The sequence below is a fragment of the Melopsittacus undulatus genome, chromosome 9, assembly GCF_012275295.1.
Source record: "Melopsittacus undulatus isolate bMelUnd1 chromosome 9, bMelUnd1.mat.Z, whole genome shotgun sequence".
NCBI lineage: Eukaryota > Metazoa > Chordata > Aves > Psittaciformes > Psittaculidae > Melopsittacus > Melopsittacus undulatus.
In genome coordinates, this window is record NC_047535.1 from 24,768,814 (window position 1) to 24,783,453 (window position 14,640).

The 14,640-nt window shown below is 38.3% G+C and overlaps 1 protein-coding gene across 1 annotated transcript in view; it reads right to left on the bottom strand.

Annotated features, from left to right (window-relative positions):
• Positions 1-647: 647 nt before the first annotated feature.
• Positions 648-14,640, bottom strand: part of SYN2 (synapsin II) — a 185,316-nt gene continuing 171,323 nt past the window's right edge. Inside the window, exons 12-13 of the mRNA XM_005149375.4 lie at positions 4,202-4,475; positions 648-1,673 (exon numbers count right to left, since the gene is read on the bottom strand). Coding sequence (XP_005149432.3) covers positions 1,538-1,673; positions 4,202-4,475 — 410 coding nt within the window. The 3' untranslated portion in view covers positions 648-1,537. The remainder of the gene's footprint in view (positions 1,674-4,201; positions 4,476-14,640) is intronic.

Genomic DNA, 14,640 nt, shown 5'->3' on the forward strand with positions numbered 1-14,640 from the left:
ATGGATGCTAACATCATTAACTTAGTCTACGTTGACAAACAGAGAGCTATCAGATGCTAACATACAAACTAAATTCTGACATCACTGGAGATTTAAGTTCCCATCCTTCATTGCCAACCTCTTGGCCCAAGCCACACTCTTTGCCCAAAGAATCCAAAGCTGCTGAAAGGGCTTATGTCATCAGGTGGTGACTGTGATTTACCTGGACTTCATAAACTGTCGTATCTACCAAAGGTAAAATTGCTGAGGCAAATAGATGTGGCTCTACAAACCCATAACAAATACTACAGGGGTTTTAACTTAATATTGTGTTGCTTGTTTTCTCCCTCAGACATGCTAATATTACAGTTATTTTTCTCTTTTTCCCCTGTGAGCACTGTTTCCTGGCAAGGAATACTGCTGCATGTAATCCACGATAGGCAGAAATGACATGATAATCGTTTGGAAATGGATAATCTAGAGATTAATACTGAATTTCACTTTGATTTAGATGAGTTTTAAAGATTTGCTGCTATTACCTTCAAGTCTGGGATCAATTCTGTTTCAACTAGTGAAAGAAGTATTTTTAAACTACATATCAGAAAATGTAAATGTGACTCCTGGGATTTTTATATATATATTTCATGCTGATTCAAAAAGGGAATTATTTGTGATAGTTTATTTTCTTATAGTTGTGGTTTGTGTCCAAATATTTTATAATCATAAAGCTACCCATTGGTACCAGTCAAAACAGACAATATATAGTGATGTTGAAACAAGCTTTGTAGAAGACATATTTTTAAATCAGGCATGGGACTTTACATTTATTAGAAGGTGTTCACAAAAATAAGGGTAACATCATGCATATTCTTTGCAACTAAACCCAGTTATGGTTACAGTTTGGAAATAAATTTAAGTAGACATATGGAGATACAGTAGTACATATACACTCTATTTAAGACATTAAGTTAGTGTACTGGTAACTCTCAGCAATACATCAGAAGTCTACAACCAGCTGATGGAAAGATTGTATAAGGAGGAAGAAACTGCTTCAATTTCTCACATTATTTCTGTGGCTTGACAAGAATGTCAGTGTGAATTGCCTCCTAAATTTGGGAGGCAAGAACACGTCAAGACTGTCCTTTAGCAGTACAAAACATTTACACACAAAATACACATGCACTGCAATGCATTGGGAATGGTTAAAGCAAGGAGAACCCCATCACTCAGTGCTTTATTAACACAGTTCTACAAAGGAGTCTCAAATAGGATTATATAGTCACAGTAAGGCCACAATATTACAATGGATAAAGACCTTAGAATTTAGCATTCTGTGTTAGCAATAGAACCCTTCCTTCTTTCTAGACCTTCCTACATGTTCCTGAATGGTATCTCATCAGTCCTTCTATTTTTTTAACTTTTTTTCCTGTAAGTTTAACATATTGCTTAATATAACAGTTAGCACAGTAGAGAAAGGTACTGCCACAGGGAAAACAAAACCTAGGCAACATCCACAGAGTTTTGAGACTATATGCTGGCTGCGTTCAGGTGGAGCTGGCTAATCAGAAAAAAGGCTAGCAAAGGATTTCCTCAGGTTTCGAATAGTTTCAGCTTTTGCTTCATCTTCATTCACAGACGACCGGAAGAAGGATGATTCTGTGAAACTGAAGGCGTTTGTCAAAGACTGCGACTTGCTGCAAGACAAAAATGCAACAAGTTTTGCATGGTCATATTGTCTATGTCCACCCACTTGTATAAGTGATGAGAAAAGGAGAAATGCCCATAAGATGTAGACAGTGTGCATATGAACAAAATGCATGTCCAGCACAAGCAGTATAGTTAGCAGTATACTAGCAGTATAGCATACAGAGCTACTGCCGCACATCACCTTCCCTCCACTCTTTGATTTGAGAGGCAGGATAACCTTTTCTTTAGACAACACACTGCTTTTCTTACAGACCTGAAACACTGTATGCCAGTAAATTGGATGACGTGGATTAGTACTTAAGGAAAAAGTGGGCCTGCCTGCTAAATCCAAATCACCACCCAACACAGGATGATTAATAACTGTGTTCATTGAGGCTGCAAACAGTTATATCCAAAGAAAAATTATATATATATTGGCAAGAGTTTGAAAAATTACTCCTGAAGTTGAAATGTGCTCTGTCTATATATGTGTTGGATATCTGAACCCTAATGGGGACTTAATGACACTTTATACCTTTAAAAAACCACCCCAAATCAGATACAATTTTTCTTGTCTATAAGCAGCTAGCCTAGCAATGCTATTCGGGTTTTAGTGGTAGCATGTAACTATGGTATAAGTTTCTGTAAGCATGAATCAAATAAGATACAAGAAGGAAAATATCTGAAGCTTAAAACCTTAACTCATGACTTGTCAGATAAAACAATATTTAAAAAGTAGGCTTGAATTAAATAGAAAACATTAATGAATTATAATCTTTTTACCAAGACACCCATGCATTAGTAAAACTAATATGATTTTGGTTTTATCTCAGTTCTATAATAGGATTTGAGTTTTGGCTATAGTAAAACAGAAACATTTATTCAGATTCTTATACTCTTCACGGTTTGCAACTTCTCTCCCTCTAAACTAATAATGTACAGCAAACAGTGCTGCAGGCAGTTTAGGTTTTTCATAAATTATAGTTGTGCTAATGAGAATAGACTGATAAATGTTTGTTTGTGCTCACTGAAAGAGGGAGGGTGGGAAGCAGCACTTGACTTGATTAGTAACACAATAAGTAGCCTAATTAAATATTTATTCACAGATTAATAACATGTACATACAGGTTAGGCAACAGCATGTGGGTGAATACAAAGCATACACATGCAAATAGATAGAGTTAATCCTACAGGCAGGAGATCTGAGTCTTGAAAGTTAGAAAAACTACTCCTATTATGGCTCACATTTCTCCTTTTTTATTTCATTTTAAATAGAGAGTATTCTCTCCTGTTCGAAGAAGAGAAAAATTAATCCAGATTTGAGCTAGGAATTAAAGGAAAGGGACAAAGCTGAGAAGCAGTTTGTGGTACAGTTCTGTACCTGTTCTTAACTGGTTTTCTTAAATGCCAGAAGTTCACAAGTTAAATTTCAAACTATAAAGTAGTCTCCATCTTGCTTAAGGAAACCAGCCTTCCTGTTTTCTACCTATACTTAAATAATGGCTGAATTAATTTGAGTTTTATGATCATAAAACAGAATAAAGAAATACCCTGTCCTGGGAAGACAACGAAAACAGAATCACCTTTGCATACTGATCCCTAATACATCTTTTCCACTGAATTGTGCTCAGGTGAGGACTCAGAAGTGGTTCACACTGGTATAAGCACATGAGCAGGTGGAAAAAGGGGATCTGTGTTACCTGGCTAAAACAAAGACTATACACCAATCTTTGTACTTACCATAGGAGGTAGAATGTGTCTGCGACTCTACCAGCAATAGCATGTGTCAGGATTGCTACGTTGAAAAACAACAAATCACTGGTAACACCTCCCCATGTTTTCTGTTGGCTGGGTTTGGGCTGTTAGAGGAGATACAGCTACAGATCCTTCCCATATTCTTTACTGCAGTATGCGACTGGTGAGATACAGCAACAACAGGATGCTGTGCTTTAAGGATTCTTCCAGAAAGTGAGAGAACTACAGACAGCTTCCTGTGGAAGGGCTGAAAAGGGCTGGTGTGAATTGCTTGTGCTGGACACTCAGTGGCAGTGTACAGCCACAGGCAATGTGTGACCATGAGCAAGCACAGTTCAGCAACCAGTGTCTAGCGTGTTCACTTGGATTATTTCTGAGACAGGCCTTTGAAACTGGAATCTGCTGTCTGAGTGACTGCAGGGTTAAAAGTTTACATAGATAAGACTTCCTTTTTTCTGTGCAGGCTTACAGCACACGCACGTCATGAGTCAGTGACATGAAAAGAGGACAACAAATATGAGAAAAGATGATGAGTTTTGAGACCTAGTTGGGGCAGAAACTGCACTAATAAATGAAACCTTGCGTGGTGCTTAGGATATAACTAATGATACTGTCTTACTAATCACACACAGAGAATAAGCTTTCTGGAATGTTTTAACCTCATTTTTTGACTTGGGAACATATGCACATTTTATCCTTACTGTAAGACCAAGACCAAAATTACAGTTATGGCAACAGAATCTGTGTTGTGAGAAAAGAAAATGGATAAAGTGAAGCTTACTTCAGCTGGGGATGAGACTGAGGCTTCTGTTGTGGAGCAGGCTGTGGAGCAGGCTGTGGAGCAGGAGGTGGAGCTGGCTGTGGCTCTGCTTCCTTTGATAATCGGGTGCTGGCAGGACCTTGCGCCTGGGGACGTGGCTGCTGAGTTGTAGGTCCGGGCGGACGCTGGGGCTGGGAAGCCGAGGGTTTTGCTGCCTGCCCAGGGGGGTACATGCGCTGGGGCTGCAATGGCTCCTGGCTTTGTGATTGCATTCCTTGGGGTTGCACTGGGCCCCCTAGGTTCAGTACAAGAAAAACTTCATAATGTTATAGTATCAAAGAGTCCTTATTAGATCTCATATCCAACACTTTAAAATAATCCTCCAATGTGATTAACTCTACTTTGAGTTCGATTCTATTCTAAATTCTATTAACATGGACTGCAGTTTCATGTAGGCAATACAACTAATCACAGTTGGTACATTAGCAACTTGTTTGGAGCCCCTATGATTCACTCTTAACATCACTAAGAAGCACCAAATTATCCCAGCAGTAGTGGTACTGACATAAAAAACAATGGAGTTACTCCCAGTTAACTTTGTCTCAGTACAAGGAGAAGCCATGAGATAATCAAATATACTAGGTAATATCTGTTTCAGCAATACAGCTACTATTTTCTGTGTAGTTATTTGCAGTTTTGTTCCTCCAAAGATTCAAATTATTTGTTTTGTTCCCCTCAGGTTCACTCTTATAGCAGTAAAAGAACTTTATACTGACATTTTCCTGCTAATTTAAAGTCTTTTGACAACTTATTTAACCCCTTAGTGAAATACGTTAAGAGCATTACAAGAAAGACAAGAAAGTCATTACTAATTCTTTACCAAGGAGATCTTGCCACTGAGAAGGGCATATACTGGCAAAATACTGTATTAAGTGTGAAACTACAGCGTGTAGTAGAGACTTAGGTTATGAAACCCACAGCTGAAAGATGCTAAATCATCATACAGGGTGGTTTGTTGTTGCTTTCTGACTGAGATAGTGCTGTGTCAGATATCAGTGGGCATGCTGCTCTTAGATCAGATGTCTGGATGTGGTTTTTGGGGCCTGATAGCTGTTCTAACTCAATATTCTCGCATGTGACAAAGCACACAGGACATTTGAGTTAAGGGGAAAAAAGGACAAGGTGAAATTAATTCTGAGCAGTTTGTTTGGATAACTTTCCAAACAAACTTTGCTTTGCTGAACAGTAAATATTATAGAAGACAACTGATCTGGATGTTCTGAAGAGTGGGGAATATTTAGTCTTATGCAGATATTTAGTGCAAGTAAAAGACATCTCTAAAAGAAACCCTTCATCTCTGAAAGTCCTGCTGCAATACGTGATTATTGTTAGGGTTTGTTTTTTGGAAATTGCTATTATAGTTTGCTCTCCACTTGCTAGAGGAGATTCCAGTGTGTATGTCTGAGAACAGCATGTACTAATGCTTCAATCAGTTTTAATACAGTTGTAGCAGTGTGTTGTGGTGTAGAAAGATAAATAGCATGTACTGTATTGTTAAGGAATGTGCTTCATTGTTTATTAATTTGAACCCACATTTGTAGGAAATATTTGAAGGTGATAACATGGTCTTACAACATCTTAATAAAGATCATTTTCTTATTAGTCTCCTTTCACTCAATATTGAAATCCAGAAAGGTTTCTTTCCCCCACACTTGTACATACAGGCTTGAATGCCAGAAACTTTACACTGAAGACAGATATAACTTTCTTTTATTGCACATTAAGCTGTACAAGGTATTTCACATAAAAGATATACTGCTGTCACATTTCCAGCATTTTGCTCACTTTCTTGCAGCTGGGTTTGTACAAAAGGCAACAATCATGAAGAAACTTTTACCAAAAATAACTCAACAAAACTGAACATTAAGCCTACACTGTAAAACATCTGTTCCCTGTTACCCACAATATTGCACCTAAGCATGCTTACATGCAGAGAGACATTTTGGCTTGCTTCTTGTCTGTGGTATGTAGTAATCGTGTGTGCCCTTGTAAATCCTTTACAGTCAACAAGCTGAAATCCTATCTGAAACACACATCTCTTCTTTGCACACACAACTCACCAGTGTCGTGTGAAAAGCACTTGTGAATACTTGTACTACTACATGCAAAAAATACCAACTGCTTTAAATAAAAAATCAATCATCAGATTCATTCTCCACCCCAGGGCAGTATGGTTTATTCCTTCTTACGGTGTCTGGAGGTAAGGATTTGTGAACCTGATTTCTAAGTGGAATTTCCTTAATATAGACCAAAATAGCCAATGCCATCATTGGAATGATCACTGACCGACCCAAGACAAATGCTGATCACTAAAGCAAAATATTTCATGTAATTTACTGATAGGTAGTAAACAGTAGCACTCACACCACAAACATTTAAATAGCTAATAATTAAATTCTCATCTTACCAGCCAGCTTGTACAAATGAAAGAAACACTAAAATGATGAGTCTCACTGATAATTTTTCCAGTGTTTGTAGGGAAAACAGAAGTAGAACATAAGGCTGTTTTCCTTTAAACAAATTGTTTGCACTAAAACTCATGGCCCTACTCATCTTTGTACATATTCAAGATTCAAATTATAGTTTTGTGGCTCACTTGCAAACTAAGCTTTCTGGTATGCTAGCAGTGTGTAGCTTGTGAGTCTAGGCCAGACTTCTCACAGCAGATTAACTGCCTTCTGTGCATTTTTCATAATGCTACAGTTTAATCTGTTACTCAAAAAGCAGAAATAATTTACCTACAGAAATCCAGCATTGTCCAGCATCCTCGAGTCTTTGCCATGTTCTTGTCAAGCAATTACTATAAACCCTGTTTATGTGGATAACATTGGGACTGAATTTTCTTTATAGCTATCTGGATATTTCTAGGTTTTAAAGTAATAGACCTGAGTTGATAAAGAAAAACCACTCATGTTTTTGTCTTGCATTCTAACCAAGGGCAAAATCCCCAGCTGGTTAAGGAACCTTGGTTGGTCTATCATCTCCTAACATCTCGGTGCTTGAAACAAAAAGAGCTCTTACAGGAAGTTTAACAGTCCTTGAGGTTACTTCCCACCAAATAATCTGGGACTTAACACTTTAGGTAAATATCAGATTTTTTAAAGTCTTTGCATTAGTTTTCATTAAAAAATCTCCATTGATTACTAATTCAAAATGACAACAAAAGGTACTACTTATCAAAATAGGATACATAAAATACTCACATTTTCACTGAGATATTGCACATAGGTGGCCCATTTCATAGCTTTGTAGCTAATAATTTAATGTAGAATACTAAAAATTGAATACCAGTATGTAAATAGAAGCTATCTTAAATATTCTTGGGAAGAACTGTATCTTATGGAGTCACTAAAATATTAGACTTTCAGTTACGTCTAACTCAAATGTTAATAAACTTTATAAAATTATAAATAAAAAGCCTCACCAGCAAATTCTACTCTAGACTTTTAAAAATAGCTCTGGATCACCTGTATATTAGGTCATGCACACGCACAAAAAAATAAAGGCTATGAGTACAGTGTGCACACACTCACAGAGTAAGCAAAAGTATTTAGATTTGAACCTGGTGGCATTTTACTTAACAATATAGTACTCAAAAATACTGTCTAACCATCCATAACGTCAGTTGCACTGGGCTCTAAAGAGGCACATTCTTTGTACACTGTTGACAACAGCCCTGAAATCACAGATTTTACAGAGAAAGGGTAGGTAAGCATTACACGCACAGACATGAACAAGTAAACAACCCAGACGGTATAGTTACACAGTGGGGGGGCATAGAAAAACACAGTCCAGGTCAGCACTGAAACAATGCGAAAATTGAACAAAACTGGTACGTTTGCTTTTAAGATTGGATGTTCAATTCTTTTTTCATTTTTGTTTGTTTTTTTTTTTTTTTTTCTTTAACCCTTGCTTTTAGTCTCAATTATTTAAGTAGCCTGGACTTGTTTTGGTCCTACTGCAACGCCATTAACAGTCGAGAATGTTACTGTAAAACAACCTTGAGTGGTGGTCGCTGAGGTGGGATTTTTTTGTTGGCTCTGGCTCCTTTAGTGATCCACTCTGGAAAATACATTGGAAAACACAGAAGAGAAGAAAAATAAAAAAAAATTAGAGTAGCTTAGTTCCAATTTTCTGCTAATTTGTCTTAATTTTCAATAGAAATCTATTGGTTGGGGTTCAACATATACTTTTAATTTATTCCAGATAACATTTTCTAATTTAGTTTGCTGTCTGACATGATATATGAATCCTGGACTAATCCAAAGCCAAGTTCTTAAAAACCCCTCGTTTTTTTCCCTTTGCAGAATATGATCATGATCTAAGGAGTGCCTTCTCAAATCTTACCTCTTTGTGTAACAGTCTTTCTTTCTTTCAGTTCCTAGCACCTTGAACAGCTTTCCTGTCTCTTACTGCTTCTGCTTTTCTTTCTTAGACAAACTGAATAGAAAATGGACTTCAACAAACACTTTTGTGTAATTTAAGGAATAATTTATTTTAATTACACTTCACTCTCATCTAGAAGCACTAGCACAGATTTGTTTGCTAGTGATAGTTTCACTTTGATTCACTGACTGTAAATGGGCAGGGAGATGGACTACTGTGAGTTGGCTGTTTTGCTAAGCAAAATGAAAGAAGAAAGCAAAAACCACAGACAAATAATAAAAGTAATTGAAATTACTTCATTTCTATTCCATCTGACATGTTATTAGAAAACCATGGAACACTTAACTTTTCAAAACAGGAGATATATTTGGCAGTATCCCTTTCAAATGTATACTTGTCGAGAGGAAAAGATGGGCCTGAACCAAAACCTTGGAGCAGAACACCTCTGGGAACATTAGTATTTGAATCCAAACTTTGTCTTAAGCCCATCTCTAATATTTTGAAAAGTAAAATATGTTAAATCATTGGATGCTGGGGTATTTTTAAGGATCAGAAATTAAATTGCCAACTGTCAAGAGGAAAAAATCCCAGAATGTATTAAAATAGTAAATGTAAAATTAATTAAGCATGTTTCTTGCAAAGCTTACTGGCTTTTTTTCCTGGTATTTTGTATTTGATCTTAGAACTATAGAAATGAAACTTACTTCACAGCAATGTGAACTCCTGGCACAGCGCCTAGAAGTTACACTTTTTAAATGTTACAAAACAACAACACTATCTATCCCTATGTAGCTGTTCCAAAGCACTTTGCTTTAACTACACAAATAAAGGACATAGGGTAGGTCCAAAACTCCATATTATTCAGTTACCAACCTTCTTAAGACTAAATGAGGAGTAACATGACAACTATTGAAATGAATGAGGCAAAATCTAATCCTTACATTAACTGACCTTGATAAGCATCACTGTAAGGATGAAGATACATAGAAGAAAATTTTGTAAGGAAAAGACACAGTCATTAGAAATTTCAAAGTGCTTTAGTGTGGGTCAAAGTCTTCTCTGTTTTGTTTCTCTCCTTCCTCTAATTTTCTGAGCCACATGTAAAGGTGCCATTCTATCCCTATGCACATTTCAGGCTGTTTGTGGTGTCTGTTCTGTATAATGCAGTTGTGGCACGCTGAAACAATATGCATTTACATCAGTAACTCCTTGGATACTGGGGAAATTAACCCAGATTCTTCCAAACCTTGAAAAGTTGCCCTGGAGGAGAGAACTCCTTTCATATTCTAGTACCATTGTTCTGAGGCACCTGGCAGCCTCCTCATAACCTTCAGGGCATCTGAGTGCTTCATCTCTGGTGGTGGTGGACACACGAGTCTGCACCTAAAGGGGAGATGTTAATACCTGGGCCTAAGGATATCCAAGAGTTTCTTTCTGGAGGACCAAACAGATCATGTAACTTCTGTTAGAAAGCATGCCTAATTCATACAGAGCATTACCATGTGACAGACTTCTACCCTGCACAGGGCTATAAACCCTTTGCAGGGCTCTCTGTGCTGCCAGAGGGTGACAAGGGAGAATCTGAGTGTTGCTGGTTTTTCTACTAAAACAAAACTAAAGGATTCTGTAGGTAAAAACTCATTATTTATTTAGACGCTGAAACCAGAGGGAGCAGTTGAAATTCACATCTCCTTGAACATGTAAAAGCAACATCTGCAGGGCCTCCATCTCCTCCATGCCTTGAGGCTGAAGCAAACCTGCCATTTTACTCTTGCCACTGAAATGGTCCCTTGGGGTTATCACCACTTATGCAACCGGCATATCTCCCCATCTTACACAAAAATTCATCTTCTCCTAAATGAAGCCTTCGATAACTCTCAAAGAGCTGCTCCTTTCCTCCCCACTCGGAAAGCACTGTGCTGAAGATGTCTTCCCCTCACCAGCCACTGCTGCAGCTGTCACTGATTTACCACCCACACATCCCTTTTTTCACCATCTATCACCTGGTGCTTCCAGGACCTCACCCATACTTCAGGCCAATCACATGGGTATATTGCTTTTTTTTTTAGCTAAAAACCCACCCAGGCTGACCCAAAAAGATCATTAGCATTACATTCCTAATTAGAACTCTTACTCATGGTTGCTCAGTGTCTGGAGTAATCCAGGCCTTTTCAAGAGTCCCTCTTTCAGACAGTCAGAAACCTTGATACTTGATATTACAGACAAAGGCTTTGAACCAGTCTTGTTTGCTGCCCTGAGCCAAGCCTTTAATAAATCCAGGTCTTCTTTAAAACACCAGCTGTTGGCAAATTAACTACAGATGTTACTTCTCACCTCGTCCAAATGGTGTGCCAACGTAATTGTAAGAGCTGCTCACTCCTTATAGGCAACACAATCTCTCTGAACAGAGATGCTGGACTAGACCTGTCCTGCAGATGTATTCGCCCCTCGTGTTTTTTTCGTTTTTTTCCTTTGTTGCCCAGCCCAGAAGCTCACCCTCCTCCCACTTTCTTTTAGCACAAACCTGTTTTTCCTGTAGTGCAGTTCTGATCTACGAACTTGCCTGCTGCTTAGTTCAAACACTGCAGAAATAAAGCTTAGAATTAAGCAGAATGCAGCATCTATCATGGAAATGACCCTGAACAGATTCTTACTCAGATGCTGAAGAACCGCATTAGTAATAAGGAGACAGAAATGACAGTGTTTAGTATGTTTAGGATTTACCTAAGTAGGTGTGGTAACATGCTGTTGTAAGGAGTCCTTTTGGTTTTCATTTTATGGAACACAACTTTCATGTCACATCCAATTCCCCAATGAGAAGGGCTGCTGATGTTGATTAGTATACTATATAGAACTGATTATGGAAGCTCTCCTTTACCAGGGGATTTACTGTTTTATATAGCTGCCCTAAACGAAAAATACACCTACCTATGGAAAACCTCTAAGCCACTGCTGCAAGTATACTATAGGGATTTCTCAACTCTGGGTATAACAGTTGATGCCTGGTTGCATAATGGTCTTTGAGAATATCAGCCAAGTTAATTATAGCCAAAGCGAAACAACCCCCTATTATCTAGAAGATAGAATGTCTCCAAATGTCTCCATGGCACTTCCTTCCTTTCCACACTTACCTCAGTCTCCTTTACGAAAGAACTGTTGGAGGAAAGAACTGTTTGTTCTTTCAAAGCGTGTTGTATTAGAACCTGATCAGTGGCATTACTTCTTTTTCTACCTTGTATATTTATATAAATGCAGACTGGTTACATATACACTTGAGTTTTTGGATAGTCTGAAGATGTGGAAATGGGTGGGAGCAAAAGCAGCAACTTGGCAGAAAAACAGCCCTTGGGCAAAAGAGATGCTAAACTGAGTCCCGCAAAAATGGATTTTGATTTGGCTGAATGTGAAGATTCTGTGAGCTGTAGTTGAAGCCTGTATCATTGGTTCTGATTCTGTTTAGTTTTCTTGCAATGCAATGATAAAGCTTTTTAGGTATTTCACATATTTGAAGGGAGGTAATTTTTTCAGGTTAAGAAGTAGAGGGATTCGCTGAGTACTTGCCAAAACATGAACTAGTTACATCTCATAAAGGAACAAGAATAAATAGTGAACAATTAAGTAACAGGAGAAGTAAGAAAAATATGATTGCTTAGGGAGAGGTAATTCAGATAATTTAAGTAGGGTGTCATAGTAATAAATGTTTGAAGTGTCAAGAGATTATGTTAAATACAGGAGCAAGGGCAACGTGCCAGGTGGGATAAAAGCTAAAAAATGAAATGGAGGCAAAAAAATCAAGATCTTCCTGGCTCATATTGGTCCGACAAGATATTCTGCATCTCAGAAATCAAAACCAGCTGACTCATGACATGCAGAATTTCCATAGCAGGTATCTGTAACAACTGGAAATGTATAGTTACAACTGGAAGGTTAAGCACTAATACTACAGGAAGTTACACTGCAAGTAAGGAAATGCTACTGAAGAGATACACAGTTACTGAAGGAAAAGTAGTGGGAAGGGATATAACTGAGTTCAAGCAGAATTTTCATTAAGTTGGCACAAAAAAAAACCAGGTGTGTGCTACTAAAAGCTGTAGATGATACCAGAGTTGGAAGACTACAGGACAAAAATATCCTAAAGCACAATGAAATCATTGATCAGTAGAGTCCTAAATAAAAAAGAAAGCAGCAATTTAAATGTAATGTCCAAAATAATTTATTTATGGCCTAGTAAAATGCATCTGTCAGAACTGCAGAGCTCACCAACTGAAAGCTAATGGGAAAGACTGAAAAAAACCCAGCATTTTATCACACAACCAGTGGAATACTTCCAGTAGATTTCGGCATGATGCTGTGTGTCACTGACTCACCCCTCCTCAAAAGCCGAAGGTAAGCTGACCAGGCAGATGGAAGAGCCTATCCCTACAGCATTTGAAACATATGTATTGCTCAGTCTAGCAAAGGAAGGCTTGAGTGCAGTACAGTGCTTTTTATAAATATATTGTAGTGTTGAGAACTAGATAAAATAATTTAGACTAAAGGACAACACGAACCAAGAACGAAGGGATGAAACTGAGTAAAACTGGAATAAGCAATACTGTATAATTTAGCAAAGCGTGAGAGTTGAACTGGCTTTCTGATATGAAATATCCAAAAATAAGAAACTCCTTAGCACCTTGCTGCTTACTGCCTTATCCATTTAACCTGTAGTGAGTACAGCCCAGGTGATTGGCATAGGTGTATCTGCTTCACTGTGTTGCAGAGGTGCTGAGCAGAACTACAGAGTTTTGCTATTTATTGCGTTATTATATATTCCCTATGGACTAAGAAGGCAGTGAATCAGACCAGTTACAGTTACAATGGAGAGAGGTGGTAAGGCACACCTTCAAAGAAGTCACCTTCACCTTGTCTAGTGCAAAGGGGCAGCCAGAGAGGAGCTGGCTACTTTTTATGGTGTTTTTGGAGTACCAGTGTTCAGCCTTGCCTTCTCCGCTGAGGAAATCAGCATGGAAAAGATCCTCTCAGAAAAACAATGTCAGCTAAAGTTTCTTCATGTGAAGTCGTGATAAAGAACCTGCAAATTTAGAGCAGCTTCAGTTATTGCTCGTGGAGCGTTTCCAAACTACCTGTGCAAAACCTATCAAGATCTGCCTCTGAGTAAGAATGGAAATGGCTCTAAAGGGCAGAAAACCAGCTACACAGTCATTTTTACTTGGAATAGTATTTACAAATGTGCTGAAAAGGCCACCGAAAGTATTTTAACTTAGATTTTGCAGAACTGTTTTCCATTGCTAGATAACTGACTACTTCCTAGAAGTAGCTTCCTTCTTGAATATTCTTACATACGGTATCAAAATGAGTACCCTGGTATGAACTCATTGCTCCAGTATTGTCCCTGAGATAACCATACAGTGACCTCCCTTTGTCCATTCCGCCCTAATTTCTATTATTCTGATGAATCACAATAATCCCACCCCTCAGGATGAGGCTTCTAGGAAGCAGGATGTTGACTTTTAGGGGAAATGAATTTCTTAAGTAGCAACTCCTGCTGAATTAGGTTCCTTTCACAATCAATCACGAATTCTAATGGACAGGATGAAGCCATATTTTATTGCAGTGCTTGCTTGATTCTGAAGCCAGGATTTAAACTTCTGTGTTTTGCAAAGGAAACATTAAAAGCATGCAGCTGCTCAGCAGCTCTCAGGCAGCTCTTTCCAACAGACAAGGAGGAAGTGGGCGAGTGATAGCGAGAGCTCCCCCTGTGTGCTAAAGCAGCGGACACTTCAAGTGGCACAAGGATCTAGAAGTGTGCAGCTACGGAAAGTTAAACTTCCTTACACCTTTCTCCGTGTGCACAGACACCTCTGTTCCACTGACTACAATGGACCCCTTAGGGCTTGACACGAAAAATCCTGTGCTGTTGCTTGAAGTTGTAAGAATGTTTTTGACCCTTTTTATGCATGGCTTTGGACTCTGGCTGATGCTATGCTGCATCTGCTCCTCATTCTTAAAACAAA